The 21,215-nt window shown below is 34.5% G+C and overlaps 1 protein-coding gene and 1 long non-coding RNA gene across 2 annotated transcripts; both read left to right on the top strand.

Annotated features, from left to right (window-relative positions):
• The first annotated feature begins 995 nt into the window (after positions 1 to 995).
• Positions 996 to 19,125, top strand: sbk1 (SH3 domain binding kinase 1). Its single transcript, XM_683164.10, has 4 exons — positions 996 to 1,186; positions 10,047 to 10,231; positions 10,868 to 11,070; positions 14,391 to 19,125. Exons 1-4 carry the CDS (start codon positions 1,146 to 1,148, stop codon positions 15,162 to 15,164), a joined length of 1,203 nt encoding a protein of 400 aa, XP_688256.4. The 5' UTR covers positions 996 to 1,145; the 3' UTR covers positions 15,165 to 19,125.
• On the top strand, positions 7,153 to 9,603 carry LOC141380761 (uncharacterized). The gene is made up of 3 exons (XR_012399545.1): positions 7,153 to 8,248; positions 8,687 to 9,019; positions 9,388 to 9,603. It is a non-coding gene; the product is annotated as an uncharacterized lncRNA (long non-coding RNA).
• Positions 19,126 to 21,215: the final 2,090 nt, after the last annotated feature.

Genomic DNA, 21,215 nt, shown 5'->3' on the forward strand with positions numbered 1-21,215 from the left:
GATAGACAGAAAAATGGAAAGAAAAAAGAAAATATATTTCATAACATGCTCGTTCAGATATACACGTCAAACATTCAGCCCAAATGCTCCGGAAAGATCTGAAACATTAATTTTTCCCTATAGGCTATATGACACTTAATAGGTGATTCCCCTTTATTTAAGGATATTTAGGGAAAGTGTTAAGTACTTCAGCAAATAAGAGCAAGTAATAAAATATAGCCTATGTTTCGTTGCGCTCAGCAGCTATCCACTAAAAAAGCTCTACATGTATTTAAGAAAAAAGATAGCCTAGCCTACAGAGAAAAGCTCTGACTGGCCTTGGCTCGCCCTGGCTCACTCGCTTTAGCCACGATAGTGGAAACGCAGCTAATGAGTACAGCTGAAAGGAGAGTGAAACCAGCTCGTTGAACATTACCTCATTGCAGAATAACCTTTTTTGGCTTTTATTTTTTGACCAATGTGAAATTCTATGAACGAAAAACAAATTTAAAATCTTTTCACTGACTGAAATCACATACTTTTCTTACAGCAGCTTTCAGGCGCTCCGCCATTCAGCCAAAAATCAAGGTAACATTTTATTTTGATGGTCCATTTGAGTATTAGTAGACTGTCTGCTTAATATCTGTTGATACTGCTTCTTCAACAGATGTTTAACCGATAAGAATCTTTGCAAGTACATGTCAACTTACACTAACCCTAACCCCAACCCCAACCTAACAGTCTACTCATAATCTAATGAGAATTAGTTGGCATGTAAATGCAATGTAACCATATTCAACAAACGGAGCATCAAAATAAAGTGTGACCTAAAACAAAAAATGCCATTTTCAATCAAAAACCCTAATGGTACTGGACCAGCATCGATATCAGACATGAAAAACTGGTATTTTGCCACCACTAACAGACACTATAGCTCTGGCAGACTAAATGTATAATGGGCTTGCCATACTCACAGCACACGAGTGATGCTCCGCTCTCCTCATGCTGTTTCCCTCACAAAGAAAACAGCGAGCAGGACTGCGCTTCTCCACACCAGCTCCACACGGCTCAGGATGTAAAGCGACGTGCACATGATCCGCACCCATTCACACTTCTCTCTGCAATGAATCTCTAGGCAGTGCTGTCGGATCGGACGTGGCGTTTGGATGCAGGAACATGAGGGCGAGAGACAGCAGGGCGCCGGCAGGTGAGTTCAGGACTGGGGGGAAGAAAAACAAAAAACTGTGTGGATCCATTTCTTTTGTTTGAAGGCATCTTGAAGGACCTGCTGTGAAGGAAAGGGCACTTGCTGTAATTGAGGGTTTGTTTGTCTCTGCTGGAGGTACATTGTGTGTGCGTTCTTTTCTGGTGAAGTTGGTGATGCTTTTTTATTGTTTTAGGCAGGATTGTTGATGTTTGTTGTAGCCGACAGGAAAAGATGAGGTGGAAAAATAAATAAAGAGGGGAAAAACTGGTTACAGATTAATTTGAGAGTAAAACAGCTGTTTAATTAAATATCCTGCAAATAAAAGAGAATGCATTCAGGATAAAAGGCAAAGAAATTTGGTTACAATTAACTGTTAATATGAAATTAATATAGTATAATATATTATAATATGATATAATATAATATAATATAATATAATATAATATAATATAATATAATATAATATAATATAATATAATATACATTGGTGACTAAATGATTAAAAATATGACAATAATAAAGGTACTTTGGAGCTACTTTTGGCATGGAATAGATTATTATTATTTATGAAATAATAGTTTTTAAAAATAATGCTAATTTTCAATAGCAATATAGTTGTATAATAGTTTTTTATTATTATTTTATTATTATGATTTTAATAATTACTAAACTATAATACATTTTATTGGTATGATTTAGTTTTTGCTTAAAATAATAGTATTAATATATATGATTTTAATGGAAAATTCTTAATTATAAATAAATTATTTTTCAATTTCAATTTGGCGACGCGGTGGCGCAGTGGGTAGCCATGGCGCAGTGGGTAGCATGTTCGTTTCACAGCAAGAAGGTCGCTGCAGCCTCGACTGGGTCAGTTAACTTTCTGTATGGAGTTTGCATGTTCTCTCCGCGTTGGCGTGGGTTTCTTCCGGGTGCTTCGGTTTCCCCCTCAGTCCAAAGGTGATTTGGGTAGGCTAAATTGTCCGTATTGTATGGGTGTGAATGAGTGTGTATGGATGTTTCCCAGGAATAGGTTGTGGGTGGAAGGACATGCTGTGTAAAAAAACGTATGCTGGGTAGGTTGGCGGTTCATTCCACTGTGGTGTCCCCAGATTGATAAAGGGACTAAGCCGAAAAGAAAATGACTGAATGAATAATATTCATTCATTCATTCATTCATTCATTCATTCATTCATTCATTCAATCATTCATTCAGTTTGTTATTTAGTTCCTTTATTAATCAGGGTTTGCCACAGCAGAATGAACTGCCAATTATTCCAGCATATGTTTTCCACAGCAGCCCTTAACACAAATCAAATAAACGAATTTAATTGTTTTTACAAATATAAATAGATTGAACATAAAACAATTAAGTTGTCCCAAAAAAAACTTAAAAATTGTTGATTTAACTTATTTAAATAAGCAGTTTAAACAAGCAGCAAAAGTTTTGAGTCGAATACAAAATATTATACTATGTAATGTAATAAATGTAATAATTAGCAAACATTTAAGTATATTGTATTCCATTTAATAAAAAATAAGTAAATGATAATTCATTTTAAGACACTAAATTAAAAAGCAATAAATAAATAAATAAATAAATGTGAAAGAAATTAAATACATTTAATCAAATTTAATAAACAAAAAATACTATGAAATATGAGCACGAGTGGAATAAATATCTTTAAAAAAAATAAATAATACAATAAATGAAAGTGAAATAATGTGGTTTAAAATATAAATGTAAAAATAAACTAAAATTAAATAATAAAAAGGAAGAAAAATAGAATATAAAAATAATAAAAACATTCACTCATTTTCTTTTCGGCTCAGTCTCTTTATTAATCCGGGGTCGCCACAGAGGAATGAACCGCTAACTTATCCAGCATATGTTTTATGCAGAGGATGCCCTTTTAGCTGCATTTATTCAATTCAATTCAATTCGTCTTTATTTCTATAGCACTTTTACCATGTAGATTGTGTCAAAGCAGCTTAACATAGAAGTCTTTATTGTTTATATGCCAGTGTTTAAATGTAAATATAAGTAGGTATTTTCTTAAATATTAGCAAAGTTTGTGAAATGAATGTGACCTGAGAGAAACCATAGGTCAAATGCCTTCTTTTGACATTCATGTAAAATGAGGTTAGATTTTTATTATTATAATTACAGTTAAGGGACTCTGAATTTACACTATAAAGTGTATTTTCACAAAGCTTCCTGCAGTATTTTCCATTTAATTGAAATTGTTACTTGATGTTTTCTTTGTGGTGTTTCTTGAGAATTCAAAAGACATTGTACAAAATGTCCTGTTTTCGTACTCGCTCTGTTTTACACTCAGTCAGACTGTGTGGAGAAATTATGGCATTTTGCATGAATTCATCTGACGGGAGATTTTTATGGCTCAGTCCCTCAGGATCAAACCAATGACCTTGATGTTGCTGGCGCTGGGCTGTTCAGATATGAACTCAAGAGTGTGTTACATTTACATTTGAATTGATTTCAATACATGCTTTTAAAAAGACTATAAAAGATTTAGAAGTTTAAACAGGTTTGTAGATGTTTTGAATAGTTTGTCAGTGTGATTCATGTTAACTGTAAATTGTTTTTTGTTTGTTGTCTGTTGGACTCGTGTGACTTGTGTACTGCCTAATCTTGGCCAGGGCGCTCTTGTAGAAGAGATTTTTAATCTCAATGTGTCTTTCCTGGTAAAATATAAGTTATAATAATAATAATAATAACATTTCATATTGTTGACTATTTTAAATGAACCAGAGGATTTGAATTGATACATTTAGTTTGTAACTGCATGTAAAAATATACATTTATATAATTTACAGTGTATCTTTAATATAACATTTATATACTATTATTATTAACACATTTACTTGAGTGTAAATAATATATAATATTCAATATTTATATACAATTGAAGTCTGAATTATTAGACCCCCCTGTTTATTTTTACCCCCATTTTCTGTTTAACGGAGAGATTTTTCAACACATTTTTAAGCATAATAGTTTTAATAACTAATTTCTAATACCTGATGTATTTGATCCTTGCCATGATGACAGTAAATAATATTTGACTTGATATTTTTCAAGACACTTCTATACAGCTTAAAGTGACATTTAAAGGCTTAACTTGGTTAATTAGGTTAACTAAGCAGGTTAGGGTAATTAAGCAAGTTAGGGTATAACGATGTTTTTTTTCTTTAGACTATCGAAAAGAAATTAAGCTTAAAGGGGCTTATAATTTTGACCTTAAAATGGGTTTTAAAAAAAATGCTTGTTTAGTCGAAATAGAACAAATAAGACTTTCGCCAGAAGAAAAAAAAAATTATCAGGCATACTGTGAAAATTTCCTTGCTCTGTTAAACATTATTGGGAAATATTTAAAAAAGAGAAAAAAAATCAAAAGGGGGCTAATAATTCTGACTTCAACTGTATATATAGACATATTCAGTAAAACGTTAAATCAGTTTTAAAAATGGAGCTAAATGACATTATTTAAATAAAATTATGATTATAAATATGATAATAATATAGGATATGATATAGTATATGAGTCCATTTATTTATGTAATTAACACTCAATTTCATAATTTAGGCATCGATTTTCGATTACTTCACTTAATTCATGATATTCTACTAGAAAATTATAATTGAATTAAAAAAATGTATATTTAAAAACTTATTTATTTATCTTTTTATAAATTAATTTACTGTTTTATTTAATAATTTTTTCATTTTAAAAATGTATTCATAAATATTTTTTATTTATATTGTCTTTTGTACTGTTTTTCCAAACCTACCCTTTTTTAATTTCTATATAGTTATTTATAAATTAATTTATTTCATTTTTCATATGTACATAGGAGGGATAATAATTTTGCCTTCAAGTGTATGTATGTATATCAGAAATATTAGCCCCCCTTTGAATTTTTTCCTTTTTTGAATATTTCCCAAATTATGTTTAACAGAGCAAGGAAATTTTCACAGTATGTCTGATAATATTTTGTCTTCTGGAGAAAGTCTTATTTGTTTTATTTCGGCTAGAATAAAAGCAGTTGTTAATTTTTTAAAAACCATTTTAAGGGAAAGTTATTAGTCACTTTAAGCTTTATATTTTTTCAATAGTCTACAGAACAAACCATCGTTATACAATAACTTGCCTAATTACCCTAACCTGCCTAGTTAACCTAATTAACCTTGTTATGTAACACAGGGAGTGACAGAGACAAATGAGTTCAGATCCTCATGCAGGTTTATTCAGGATATCAGGCAAGCAATTGTCAATACGGGTGCAAACAGAGGTATAAAAACAACCCAGAATCGTGGTCGGAATAACAGGGAAGAGGTCGGAAGGCAGGCGGCAGACAAAAAGACAAACTAGGCTAAGGTCAAAACACGGGAAAAACAAGACCAGGAAAACGACTTGTAATGTCACTTTACGTAAACAAGACTCGGCCATGTGTGTGTGCTGCTTAAGTAGTGTGTGTAATCAGTCTTTGACAATCCTCCGGTGGTGCGAGTGTAATCAGTCAGAATAAGGAAGCATGTGTGTGTGTGCGGAGTGCATGTATGAAAATGTAGTCCATGAATGGCAGATTTGTAGTCCATCAGTTCTTGTGTGTGAGATCCAGCGATCTATGAAGTTACGATCGCTGGTGATCATGACAAGTTAAGCCTTTAAATGTCTTGAAAAATATCTAGTCAAATATTATTTACTGTCATCAAGGCAAAGATAAAATAAAACAGTTATTAGAGATGATTTATTACAACTATTATGATTGGAAATGTGTTGAAGAAATCTGCTCTCCACTAAACAGAAATTGGGGAAAAAAATAAACAGGGGGCTAATATCTTTAATGATTCTGACTTCAACTGTATGTGTGTGTGTGTGTGTGTGTGTGTGTGTGTGTGTGTGTGTGTGTGTGTGTGTATATATATATATATATATATATATAATAAATATAAATAAATAGATAAATATACAATATGGATAAATAAATAAATTAATCAATAAAAAAAAAAAATATATATATATATATATATATATATATATATATATATTTTTTTTTTAATTAATTAATTAATTTATTTATTTAATATTAATAAAATGATTATAAAAATTTTATTACATTAAAACATTTATTATATTTAGATGTGTGTTGAAAAAATCTTTAAACATCACTTGGGAAATTTTTTCAAATATATAAATATTCTTGGGAAAACATATAGCATTTTCCTAAATTTAGTATTCAAAATGGATTTAATTGTCATTAAGCAGTGTTGGGCAAATGTGAATTTCCATCGCAATTACAAAAATGGCTTTTCCTGTCATTCCAAATCCACCATCCAGTGTGTAGAGGCTCACAGAATTAAAAAGGAAGAAAATGCATGCCCTCAGATTCCCCTCAGCCCAATTCACCGCTTGAGAAGGAAGCAGCGGAGAGAAACGGCAGGTGATTTAATGCAGCTCAGAGAGTGAATGCAGACCGAAAGGAGAGCGTTCCTCAATCCATACCTCATTTGAGTGTCGGTCAGGACAGCAGGGGTTCGGAGAGGTCGTTTTAAGGTCGTGTTCTCCTTCATTTGCTACTGCTGCTGCTGTTGTTGTTGTAGTGGCTGTCGGCCGAGCGCAGGCTGCTGTCAGCACTCATGATGATGATGAGGACGTCACTACTGATTCTGGGTCAGCGCTTTATTCCCCTGAGCTGCAGCAGACCTCAGCGCTCTTCAAAAATTTACAAAGATTTGACTGCTTCGTCGAGTCAGGTACATGACGAGGAAAACAGAATGCTGACAAAAGGGAAGAAAAGAGGACACGATGAGCGCTGGAGAAAGAGAGAGATTCCAGATATTCAAGCTGTTGCATCTTGGCCAAATATTTTCCTAATTATGAATCATCTGAAATAAGGCTGCACATTTCTGGCTAAAATGAGAATCACAATTTTTTTTTTTTGCTTAAAATCTAGATCACGATTTTGTAGATCTAAAATAAAGGTTAATATGAGGAGGTTTTTAATTTTGTAAATTCTCAAGCATATGGTACATAACAATAATAATATTTGGCCTATGTGTAGCTCTACTGTTGGTTAAAATGCTATATTTTGCAAAGAATTGGAATGGTGAACTTGAATATAATTAAAAAATGTCCTTCACTGTAAAAAAAATCTGTAGTTTTACGGTTTATTTCAGGCAGCTGGGGTGCCGGAAAAAAACGTAAATTAACGGCCGTTAAATTACAGAAATATACCATAAAATAACGGATATTAAATTACAGACATTTAAATTTTAGGGCATTTCTGTAATTTAACATCTGTTATTTGACAGTATATTTCTGTATTTTAACGCAGTTACTTTATGGTATATTTCTGTAATATAACGCAGTTACTTTATGGTATATTTCTGTAATTTAACGCAGTTACTTTATGGTATATTTCTGTAATATAACGCAGTTACTTTATGGTATATTTCTGTAATTTAACGCAGTTACTTTATGGTATATTTCTGTAATTTAACGCAGTTACTTTATGGTATATTTCTGTAATTTAACGCAGTTACTTTATGGTATATTTCTGTAATTTAACGCAGTTACTTTATGGTATATTTCTGTAATTTAACGCAGTTACTTTATGGTATATTTCTGTAATTTAACGCAGTTACCGGTACTTTATGGCATATTTCTGTAATTTAACGCAGTTATTTTATGGTATATTTCTGTAATTTAACGCAGTTACTTTATGGTATATTTCTGTAATTTAACGCAGTTACCGGTACTTTATGGCATATTTCTGTAATTTAACGCAGTTATTTTATGGTATATTTCTGTAATTTAACACAGTAATTTTATGGTATATTTCTGTATTTTAAGGCTGTTATTTTATGTTATATTTCTGTAATTTAACGCAGTTACTTTATGGTATATTTCTGTAATTTAACGCAGTTACTTTATGGTATATTTCTGTAATTTAACGCAGTTACTTTATGGTATATTTCTGTAATTTAACACAGTTATTTTATGGTATATTTCTGTATTTTAAGGCTGTTATTTTATGGTATATTTTTGTAATTTAACAGGCCTTATTTTCTGTAAATTAATGGCCGTTATTTTACGGTATATATCTGGATTTAACGCTGTTATTTTTCAGGATATTTTTGTAATTTCACAGTCGTTATTTAATGGTATATTTTTGTCATTTACTGGCTGTTATTTTACGGTATATTTCTGTAATTTAACAGTCGTTATTTTATGGTCTATTACTGTAATTTAACGCCGTTATTTTATGGTATGTTTTTGTAACTTAACGATTGTTTTTCTTTGTAATTTAACGGTCGTTATTTTACAGTATATTTTTGTAATTTAACGCCATTATTTTATGGTATATTTTTGTAATTTAACAGTCATTTTTTCTGTAATTTAACGGCCGTTATTTTACGTTAAATTTCTGTAATTTAACGCCATTATTTTATGGTATATTTTTGTATTTTAACAGTAATTTATTCTGTAATTTAACGGCCGTTATTTTACGTTAAATTTCTGTAATTTAACGCCATTATTTTATGGTATATATCTGTAATTTAACACCGTTATTTTTATGGTATATTTTTGTAATTTAACGGCCGTTATTTTACGGTATATTTCTGTAATTTAACGCTGTTATTTTATGGTATATTTTTGTAATTTAACAGTCATTTTTTCTGTAATTTAACGGCTGTTATTTTACGTTAAATTTCTGTAATTTAACACCATTATTTTATGGTATATATCTGTAATTTAACACCGTTATTTTATGGTATATTTTTGTAATTTAACAGTCATTTTTTCTGTAATTTACGGCCGTTATTTTACGTTAAATTTCTGTAATTTAACGCCATTATTTTATGGTATATTTTTGTAATTTAACAGTAATTTATTCTGTAATTTAACGGCCGTTATTTTACGTTAAATTTCTGTAATTTAACGACATTATTTTATGGTATATATCTGTAATTTAACACCGTTATTTTTATGGTATATTTTTGTAATTTAACGGCCGTTATTTTTATGGTATATATCTGTAATTTAACACCGTTATTTTATGGTATATTTTTGTAATTTAACAGTCATTTTTTCTGTAATTTACGGCCGTTATTTTACGGTAAAGTTCTGTAATTTAACACCATTATTTTATGGTATATTTTTGTAATTTAACAGTAATTTTTTCTGTAATTTAACGCCATTATTTTATAGTATATTTTTGTAATTTAACGTCGTTATTTTATGGTATATTTTTTGTAATTTAACAGTCATTTTTTCTGCAATTTACGGCCGTTATTTTACGGTAAATTTCTGTAATTTAATGCCGTTATTTTATAGCATATTTTTGTAATTTAACACCGTTATTTTATGTTATATTTCTGTAATTTAACGTCGTTAAACATACATCTACATAGAGTTAATGACTTCCAAGAATATTCCAGTAAAATGAGAAAGATAGCAGAAGACAGAGAAGACCATCAGGGAGATCTGATGGAGAACAGACCTGCTCACAACAAGGACACGAAATACAGCAGTAACAATACAGTCCTAAATATCTCTCTGAAAATAAAAGAATAGCAGAGTGATTAATGGTTCAGAGGAACAATAATGCCTCAATCATGTTCATGAAGAATTTCTCCAGCACATGAATGATATAATCATTGGCAGCCAATCAGAATTGCATCGTGATTTTGAAGAGCTCGAGCATTTAAAGTTACAGGTGACAAAAGGGCAGTGGTGCTTATTATATGACAGGAATAAATCATGAACATTAAATGCTGCACGCTTGTGTTGATATGTGCATTTGGGATAAAGTGTTTGTGTGTGTTTGTCAGTGCCCAGGTTGGTGTTCCTCCAGCGGGACGGGGTGTCGGGATGGGCGGAGCTCCGGTCGAGGACATGCAGGCTCTGTCAATCACGTCTCTCTCCGCCTCCGAGGTAGAGCAGCAGTTTGAGTTGATTAGTCCTCTGGGGAAAGGCACCTACGGCAAAGTCGACTTGGTAGTGCACCGGACACAGGGTGAGTCAGTATGAAAATGAGGCTGTGCCATTCCCTATTTACTTCTTTCTAGTGGAAACAAGACAATACGCTGTTGACTGTAGTGAATATGATTGATTTTAATCGTGCTTTACACTGAAAGAAAAATGTCTGCAGAATTGTTGCAAACTATTTATTTGGGCTGAATTTAAACAAACAAGTTAGATTTAATAATGTTCAACTTAATTTGTTTGTTTAAATTCAGCCCAAATAAATTGTTTACAACCACTTAATGTAAAAAAATAATAATAATCCAAGGAGTCATCTTTGAATTATTTTTTTCAGTGTATTAAATGTTAAACTATAATTAATAAGCACTTCAGGTGTTGTTAATTCTAAGTTCATGTTAGTAAAAATAATAACTAACAGTTATCAAACCTTATTGTATGTTGTTATTAGTGTTACAATACATTTAATACATTGATACATTAACACAGGGACTTGCTGCCACCTACTGGTAGATTTAGTGTCGTATTTGTTATATATATATATATATATATATATATATATATATATATATATATATATAGTCAAAATTGCACATCCCTAATTCAAATACGGTACTGTTTTTAGGCACCATATTTATTTCATATATTTATTTATTCCATATTTTTGCAGGTACTAAATTGGCTCTGAAGTACGTGAGCAAGAACAAGACAAAGCTGCGTAGTTTTCTGCGGGAATACAGTCTGAACGCAGCACTCGGCTGCAGCCCATTTATCATCAAAGTCCTGAATGTTCTGTTTGAGACGGAGGACAGCTATGTGTTCGGCCAAGAGTATGCGCCTGCCGGAGACCTGTTCGACATCATCCCACCTCAGGTATTATTATCATGATAATATAGGGTGTCACGGTTGCACAATCGCCTCACAGCAAGTAGGTCGCTGGTTCGAGCCTCGGCTGGGTCAGTTGGCATTTCTGTGTGGAGTTTGCATGTTCTCCCCATGTTCGCGTGGGTTTTATCCAGGTGCTCCGGTTTCCCCCACAAGTCCAAAGAAATGAGGTACAGGTGAACTGGGTTGGCTAAAATTGGCCGTAGTGTATAGTTGCGTCCCAAATCGCATACTTATGCACTATTCTACGCCATTTTGTAGTATAAATAGTGTAAGTAGTGCGTTCACACAGAAAACTCTAAAAATAATAAGTGCACTTTAATTACCCGGATGATGCACTCAATCAGCCGGTAAAATGAAGTGTGTAATGATGGACACTTCACGCACTCAATGACTGTAGGTTTGCTCACAAAGCGGAAGGGGCGGAGCTATCGGGCGCATATGTTGGGTAACTTTATTTATTTTGGATGGTGAAAGCAAAATTCTCCTATGAGAGTGATTATAGCACCTCCCGATGGTGAATGCGGTTACACTCACGGCAGGTATTATTTGATGATTCGGTCGTTTATTTCACTGATTTGGCAACCGTCAAACGTCATCAGGGAAACGGTTTGAATTTCCGCATAGTAAAAAAAACATTAGTGTGCCATTTGGGACGATTTCACATATGTATACTATACTGGTGAGTGTGTAAGTGCATAAGTACATAGTGCATGAGTGCATAGTATATAGTGTGCAATTTGGGACGCAGCTTATGAGTTTGAATTAGTGTGTATGGGTGTTGTCTGGTGATGGGTGCGGTTGGAAGGGCATTCACTGCATAGAACATATGCTGTATTAGTTGGCGGTTCATTCCGCTGTGGCGACCCCTGATTAATAAAGGGACTAAGCCAAAAAGAAAATGAATGAATGAATGAATGATAAAATAAAAAAGGTGACACGGTGACTCAGTGGTTTCTGTGTGGAGTTGCACGTCATGATTTTGCCAAGTACGATGCAATCCTGAATTAACATCTATGTTGATCCTGAAACATCATTTTTGTTGGAAAATGTATTTCATACCTATTCCCTACCTCTAAACCTTACCATAACTGCAAATTATTCCCAAACCAGAGGGGAATAATAGTTACAAGTGTTACAAAACATTCATTCATTAAGACAGGCACTTGCTGCCACCTACTGGTGAATTAAGGGCGTACTCACACTATGTACAGTTGCCTCGGACCGGGCCAAAGCACGCTTGACCCCCTACCCGTCTCCCCCGACGGCCCGCACTCACACTTACAATCTGGCCTGGGCGTGCTTACGTCATCAATGCTGCGCTGTTCACTAAGCGCTTTCGCTCAGCACAGTGAAGATTTCTCTAGTTATATTGCTTTAGTCCTTACAGATGCGGTGACACGCAGTCAGATATTTCGCCGAACAGATCCGCCACTTTTGACTCTCATAAAAAATCATAAAGCCCTCATGCTGCAGGAATCAGGAGCTTTGCTGAAGGTGCGCAGCTTTCATGCAGTGAGGGGTTTGCGTATTTAATAAACTAAGGCAGTTTGCCTTCACTGAACAGTAAGAATGATTAATAAATCTATATGATACAGTCCCTTAAAAGTCACGTCTCGCTTTCAGTTTGGGGCTTTGGCCCAAGTGAACCGTGCTCAGGCACACCTCTTCCAACCGGGTCAGGGCCGGCCAAGTGAACCGTTCCTGAGCCTGATTCAGCGCACTCACACTTCTCAAACGATCCGTGAAACGGGCATGGGCACGGTACGGATAGCATAGTGTGAGTAGGCCCTAAGTCTCGTATTAGTTTTATCCATATATTCAGTTGAAGTCAGAATTAATAGCTCCCTTTGAATTTTTTCTTCTTTGTTAAATATTTCCTAAATTATGTTAAACAGGGCAATGAAATTTTTACAGTATGTCTGATAATATTTTTTCTTCTGTAGAAAGTCTTATTTGTTTTATTTCTGCTAGAATAAAAGCAGTTAGTATTTTTTAAACATGGAGTTGCAATTCTGGATTAACATCTATGTTGATCCTGAAACATCATTTTTATTGGAAAATATAATCCATACCTATTCCCTACCCTTAAACCCAACCATGACTGTAAATTATTCCCAAACCAGAGAGGAATAATAGTTAGATGACAATCATGTAGAAGTGCAAAACCTGACCATAAGCCTAAACTTAACATAAACAGTAAAAGTATCCCTAAAATTATTGGCTGATTGAAATGTGGCTCCGGGATCAACATAGATGTTAATCCTGGATCATGTCCTACTTGATGAAATCAGGTTGGCTATGTGGAGTTTGCATATTCTTCCCGTGTTGGTGTGGGTTTCCTTCTGGTGCTCCGGTTTCCCTCACAGTCTGAACATATGCACTATGTGAAGTTTATTTATAAACTAATGTCGAGAGGATTACGTGCTTATGATTGCTTGCAGCCGGTTCTGCATTATTCAATTTATGATTCACCAATCAGATGATTCCTAAGCCACTATAAATACCCCAAGTTCCACATGACAGCCATCTTCGTTTTGAAGAATCCACCCCTACTCCTCCTTCTTTCCTAGATGAGTGGCACGGTGGCTCAGTGGTTAGCACTGTTGCCTCACAGCAAGAACATCACTGGTTCTAGTCCTTACCAAGCCCATCGACGTTTCTGTGTGAAGTTTACATGTTCTCCCCGTGCACACGTGGGTTTCCCCCAGGTTCCCCGGTTTCCTCCCATTGTCCAAAAATATGCAACTTAAGTTAATTGACTAATCAAATCAGCACCATCGACATGCTCCTAGTAAGTAGTTATCTCTTAAGAGCAATCACTGTCTGTTCATTAGCTACTACAGCAGGGGAGTTCTCGAGATCTACCTGAGCTTAAACTCCCCTCTCGCCTTGCAAATGAGAGGGAACTTATGAGCTCGGGGCTCTCACCCGGGACAGCATGCCAAACAAGCTTTATAATCAATCATCAGCTAAGTGTGAACTCTTGAAAGGTGAACTGAATGAACAAAATTGGCCATAGTGTATGAGTGTGTGTGAGAATGGGTGTATGGGTGTTTCTCAGTTCTGGGTTGTGGCTGGAAAGGCTGATGATGACCACTCCTATTGAGATCTTGTATGAAGCCAAAACCGAGAGGCTGGAAGGGCATCAGCTGTGTAAAACAAAGGCTGGAATAGTTGGTGGTTCATTCCACTGTGGCAACCTCTGATAAATCTAAGCCTAAATAAAATGAATGAATGAATGAATTGTGGGTGTGTTTTTAATATATGCTGATCATCCTCTCTTTTATCTGTGTCTCTGTTTTTAGGCCGGTCTGCCGGAGGAGATGGTGAAGCGCTGTGTGCAGCAGCTGGGTTTGGCTCTGGACTTCATGCACAGCAAGAGTCTCGTCCATCGTGATGTGAAGCCAGAAAACGTTCTGCTTTTCGACCGCGAGTGTCGGCGCGTGAAATTAGCGGATTTAGGCATGACACGGCGGTCGGGCAGCCGAATCAAGCGGATCAGCGGCACAATCCCGTATACGGCCGCCGAAGTGTGCCAGGCCTCAGTCTCAGAGGGGATCATCGTGGCCACCACGCAGGACGTGTGGGCTTTTGGGGTTCTGCTTTTCTGCATGCTGACCGGGAACTTTCCGTGGGAGGCAGCGTTGCCGAATGATGCGTTTTTTGCAGAGTTTCAACGATGGCAGCGGGGGGCGTTTCCACCGGGTTCTGTTCCCTCCCAGTGGCGGCGCTTTTCTGACGATGCGTTACGCATGTTTGGTCGACTGTTGGCGCTGGAGCCAGAGCGTAGGTGCGGCGTTAAAGAGGTTTTCTACTTTCTGAAATACGACCTGCTCAATCATCACCGCCGACGAGCGTCCTGTAGAACGTCTAGGGGAGGAGCCACTCATTGCTCCGCCCACAGACACGCAGACCCCTCTCCTCCGTCAGGCACTTCCTGTCTACGCCCCACCCCCCTGAAACGTAGCATCCTATCCGAACTGCACTCTTCTAGAGAGGAATCCTCCAAAAGCCCGTCGCCAAACCGCCAAGACAAGAGCAAAGTGATGATGACCACTCCTATTGAGATCTGCGTATGAAGTCAAATCCGGGTCTTAAAGTGTACGACATTTCTCGGGACGACAGCAACAAAGGTAGCAATATCATTTCAGAAGTACTGCTGGAAAATGTGTGCATGAGAAGGACAACGTTGTGGATGTTTTAATGAAGAAGCGGCGTAAATGTAGACTGTTAAGAAGTAGACTTTGAAACTTTATAGTATAAGAAGATTGACAGGATCACAGTAACACCTTCGGTAGGTCACGCTAGCTCTAGACACTGATAGATTCACCGGTAAACGTGTATTCAATTACATCGTTTTCATTTTGAAGGAATAGTTCACTCTGAAATGTGAAAGGAAGAGCATTTACCTCATGTCATTCCAAAGCTGTATGACTTTCTTTCTTATGTGGAAATGGATACAGGAATACTGTACAATGCTCCGTAATGTGGCTGTCAGGATCCTGAAATGACATAAAGCACCATATTCAGAGTCGTCTAAAGCCACACACTGCTTTTCTTACTTAAAGTTTTTGTCTTCATTTTAATCTAAAAATCAAAACTTCCATAAATCAAGAAGCATATATATATTTTAAATAAAAAATAAAGTTTATTTATAAACTAATTTCGAGAGGATCACATGCTTATGATTTACCACAGCCGGTCTCGCATTAGCTAATCATAATCTTCCAATCATATGATTTCTAAGTTACTATAAATAACCACAGTCTTCGGTCCACATTTCTCTTCGTCCGGAAGAAACCCCCCCCTTCCGCCCCATTCTCCTCCTTTGTCATAGATCGGGCGGCACGGCGGCTCAGTGCTTAGCACTGTTAGGCTCACAGCAAGAACACTGCCGGCCCTGGTCCTCGCCAGGCTGGTGGGTGTTTCTGTGCGGAGTTTATATGTTCGTGTCCGCATGTGTTTCCTCCGGGTTCTCCAGTTTCCTCCCACCCTCCAAAGATTTGCATCACACGTAACAGACTAAGCAAAGCAGGCACTTTAGCTCTCTTATTTCTCAAAGTAGTTCACCTTAGTCCCTTCAGCCGGGGAGTTGTTGAGATCCACCTGAGCTCAATCTCCCCTCTCGCTCTGTGAACAGGAGGGAGCCCTGGGCTCGAGGATCTCTTGAGCTCAGGGGATCTCTCCCAGGACAGCATGCCAAACAAGCTTATAATAAATCATCAGCTAAGTGTGAACTCTTGAAGTCAAATTTAACTGGGTTTTTCATGCTAATTCTGCCAATGGGATGAGTAAAATAATCTTGTTTTCAGTCTGAAATAAGTTTAATTCACTTAGTCCATTGGCAAATTATTCAGCTTGTTTTAGGGAAAAACTCACTTCATTTTATTAAGTAAGAAAAGCATTGTTTGCACTGCTAAGTCAATGACCAAATACAATATTCATACTATAGGTATTCGATATATTTGTCATTGACATTAATATTATTTTGGATTATATTAATAAAATCTATAAAACTTTTTTTTTTATCCTGGAGCAACTGTAGCGCTGTATTCACACGTAAACAGTCCATGTTAGTCGTCTAAGGTTCTTGCTCTCTAAGGATACCTTTAATGGTAAATAAGTAAAAGAAAAATTAAGGATAAAATTAATTGTTTTCAGAAAACTTTTCTCAAACTCAAAGACATATTTCTTTTTGCATTTTCAGCTCAAATGTTGAACTGTTTGTCAAGGAAAGTTGATCATTATGTGGCTTTAAAGACTTCTAGGGCACTTTTAAGGTGCTTTTTGTCTTTCTCAGAGAATTTATTATTAAATTATTATAAGTTTGCTACTATTTAAAATTATTGTTTTATGTTTTCTGATTTTAATTTTAGTTAAATGTTTTGAGTGATGAGTGTTTATTTGATTTTTTTTTATTTGACAAGATATAAATATAACGTGTATGTTTTAGGAATTTTAGTTTTAACTGTTAAAAATTGTATTTATGTTCATGTTTTTTTAAAACTCTGCGTTAAGTTCATTTAATGGATCAGTCATCTGGGAATGGCATGATAAATAGTGTGAAGAATATTGGGTGAACTAAACCTTAAATGAAACTTGGCTTCTAGGGCTACACCGTTCATAATAATAAATATGAAATACTTCTTAGTGCAATTTAAAATAAATTAACTTTTGCAGAGAGAATTACATTATGCATCTTAAATACCTATACACTACCTGACAAAAGTCTTGTCATCAATCCCAGTTGTAAAAGCAACAAATAATAACTTGACTTCTAGTTGATTAATTGGAAAATGACGCATGGACCAAAGATCCTCTTAGAAATCAGTCAAGTTTGGTGAAGGAAAAATCATAGTTTGGGTTTACATTCAATATGGGGACGTATTTGTGCTGCCCATTACATTACAAACCTCAGGAGAGGGCAAATTCTTCAGCAGGATAGCGCTGCTCCTCATACTTCAGCCTCCACATCAAAGTTCATAGTAGGTCTAGGTGCTCCAAAATTGGCCAGCCTAGTCACCAGACTTAAACATTATTGAGCATGTCTGGGGTAAGATGAAGGAGGAGGCATTGAATATGAATCCAAAGAATCTTGATGAACTCTGGGAGTCCTGCAGGAACGCTTTCTTTGCCATTCCAGATGACTTTATTTATTAAGTCATCTGGAAATTAATATTCTATACTGGACATTATTTCTGTTAAGTTACAAGACTTTTGTCTAAGCAAAGTCAGAGCTTACTGTCCTAATTAAATCATTAAAAATGAAGGCATGATCATATTTTATTGTGGTAAAATAAGTGAAATCTAGAGGCCTTTGCCTTTCATATAAGCCACTTCTGATACCAAATGATCAACTAGAAGTCAAGTTATTATTTGTTGTTCCTAAAACTTGGATAGGCGACAAGACTTCTGTCAGGTAGTGTATTTATTTAACAATCAAAGGATATTTAAATGTATGATTTTACTGCCACATTGATATATAATCAAGTTTTGATCCAAATAATCTATATCCACAAAGCAAACCCTTTAAAAAAGATTGCAAATTTTTGTGAAAAACAAAATTATAATTGGATTTTTAACATAGTATGTGCAGCCCTAGTAACTCCAACATGTTTATCACTTATAATACCACTTATAATAACTAAAGTCATTCCTTTTCGGAGACTCGCATCATGAATCCAGCCTATATATATATATGACACAATCACGCAATGTGCACCAATAGAAGAATAAGATATATTTTATACTGGATTTGTTTTTTAGTTTTAGTAGCCAAACCGGATGCCACGACGACCTGGAGACAATCTGGATGAACATCCCGAGAGATTTTAATCAATCTTCAAAGCATTTTTTAAGAGTCTCCATAGATCACAGGGATTTTATTACATCTCTTTGTATTTGATGTGTGATTCAAACACCTTTCTAGGAGATATTTGAAGAAGCTGGTGTTTTTTGTAGAGATCTGAACACGAGACCAATCTTCTGTTTCCTCGTAAAATGGATCAATTGTAAACCGAGCCTCCGGAGGTTAATGAAAACAAAAAAAGCAAGAACATCTGCTCCCTAGGACATTGTGACTGTTTCGTCAGGTAGTGCTAATTTGTAGCTCCTTTTGTATCTGAGAACAAACAATCGTTGAACTAACTTCCACACAGACTGTTTTTAGTCTTAAAATAAAGTGTATGTTTACATAGGATGCATTAGATTTCGATTTAGGTGGTAAATAGAGCAGTTAATGTCGTAATATTTGAAGTACTTGTGTTGCAAAGGAGCACATTCAAAATAACTCAAAAAATGCTGAATGATAAACATAATAATTGTTTAAAGCTAATGGATTTGGTCTTTTTATAGAACTGTTTCATGGTAAATGTTCACATGACTTTGGTTTATCCACTCATGATAGTTGGTGTTTTTAATTTTGTGCAAATAAAAGGGTAAATATATATAAAACTCAATGTTATTTAGCTGCTGTAAGGATTGTGATACAGTCGTAGATTGTTCTGAATGATAAACAGCTAATTAAACAGATTTAATGCACATGGAATGGACAGTCTGTTTTTTTATTTGTCAATTCATTTGTCACTACACGTTAGGGGAATCTATTACCACAACTTAAAATTCATGCATACTGAAAATATATTGGTATAGATGCAGATTTTTTTTACAGAAATTGTGTGGAAAGATGTAAGGACAGATAGTGTTTGCTTAGGATTGGATACAAACAGTCCACTGTAAAACTTGTTTCAGTGAGATAAATGTCATTCTTGAGATTTTCAGACTCACAGTAAAGTAATATAAATATTTAAAAGTGGTAATGTACAAAATTAGGATGACACAGCAAGGTTATGTAAACACTTACTGTGTTACAGTGATGTAAATGTTTATAGTGTTACAATAAATGGATGTAAATGTTTACAGCATTACAGTAAGGGAACGTGAATAATTTAATGTAAGCATTTTCAGTGTTACAATGAGGTAGTGCAAACGTTTACATGCTACAGCCATGTAATATCAATATTTACAGTGTTACTGTGTGTAATGTAAATATTTACAGTTTTACTGTGAGTAGTGTAAATATTTACAGTGTTGCTGCGAGTAATGTAAATATTTACAGTGTTACAGTGAGTAGTGTAAATATTTACAGTGTTACAGTGAGTAATGTAAATATTTACAGTGTTACAGTGAGTAGTGTAAATATTTACAGTGTTACAGTGAGTAGTGTAAATATTTACAGTGTTACAGTGAGTAGTGTAAATATTTACATTGTTACAGTGAGTAATGTAAATATTTACAGTGTTACTGTGAGTAGTGTAAATATTTACAGTGTTACTGTGAGTAGTGTAAATATTAACAGTGTTACTGTGAGTAGTGTAAATATTTACAGTGTAACAGTGAGTAGTGTAAATATTTACAGTGTTACAGTGAGTAATGTAAATATTTACAGTGTTACTGTGAGTAGTGTAAATATTTACAGTGTTGCTGCGAGTAATGTAAATATTTACAGTGTTACAGTGAGTAATGTAAATATTTACAGTGTTACTGTAAGTAGTGTAAATATTTACAGTGTTACAGTGAGTAATGTAAATATTTACAGTGTTACTGTGAGTAGTGTAAATATTTACAGTGTAACAGTGAGTAGTGTAAATATTTACAGTTTTACAGTGAGTAATGTAAATATTTACAGTGTTACTGTGAGTAGTGTAAATATTTACAGTGTTACAGTGAGTAATGTAAATATTTACAGTGTTACTGTGAGTAATGTAAATATTTACAGTGTTACTGTGAGTAGTGTAAATATTTACAGTGTTACTGTGAGTAATGTAAATATTTACAGTGTTACTGTGAGTAGTGTAAATATTTACAGTGTTACTGTGAGTAGTGTAAATATTTACAGTGTTACTGTGAGTAATGTAAATATTTACAGTGTTACTGTGAGTAGTGTAAATATTTACAGTGTTACTGTGAGTAGTGTAAATATTTACAGTGTTACTGTGAGTAATGTAAATATTTAGAGTGTTACAGTGAGTAGTGTAAATATTTACAGTGTTACTGTGAGTAGTGTAAATATTTACAGTGTTACTGTGAGTAGTGTAAATATTTACAGTGTTACAGTGAGTAATGTAAATATTTACAGTGTTACTGTGAGTAATGTAAATATTTACAGTGTTACTGTGAGTAGTGTAAATATTTACAGTGTTACTGTGAGTTGTGTAAATATTTACAGTGTAACAGTGAGTAATGTAAATATTTACAGTGTTACTGTGAGTAGTGTAAATATTTACAGTGTTGCTGCGAGTAATGTAAATATTTACAGTGTTACAGTGAGTAATGTAAATATTTACAGTGTTACTGTGAGTAGTGTAAATATTTACAGTGTTACTGTGAGTAGTGTAAATATTTACAGTGTTACTGTGAGTAGTGTAAATATTTACAGTGTTACAGTGAGTAATGTAAATATTTACAGTGTTACTGTGAGTAATGTAAATATTTACAGTGTTACTGTGAGTAGTGTAAATATTTACAGTGTTACTGTGAGTAATGTAAATAGTTACAGTTATACTGTGAGTAATGAAAATATTGTGTTAGGCAATGTAATATTTACAGTGTTACAATAAATTAACCAGAAA

Source organism: Danio rerio, chromosome 24, assembly GCF_049306965.1.
Source record: "Danio rerio strain Tuebingen ecotype United States chromosome 24, GRCz12tu, whole genome shotgun sequence".
Lineage (NCBI taxonomy): Eukaryota > Metazoa > Chordata > Actinopteri > Cypriniformes > Danionidae > Danio > Danio rerio.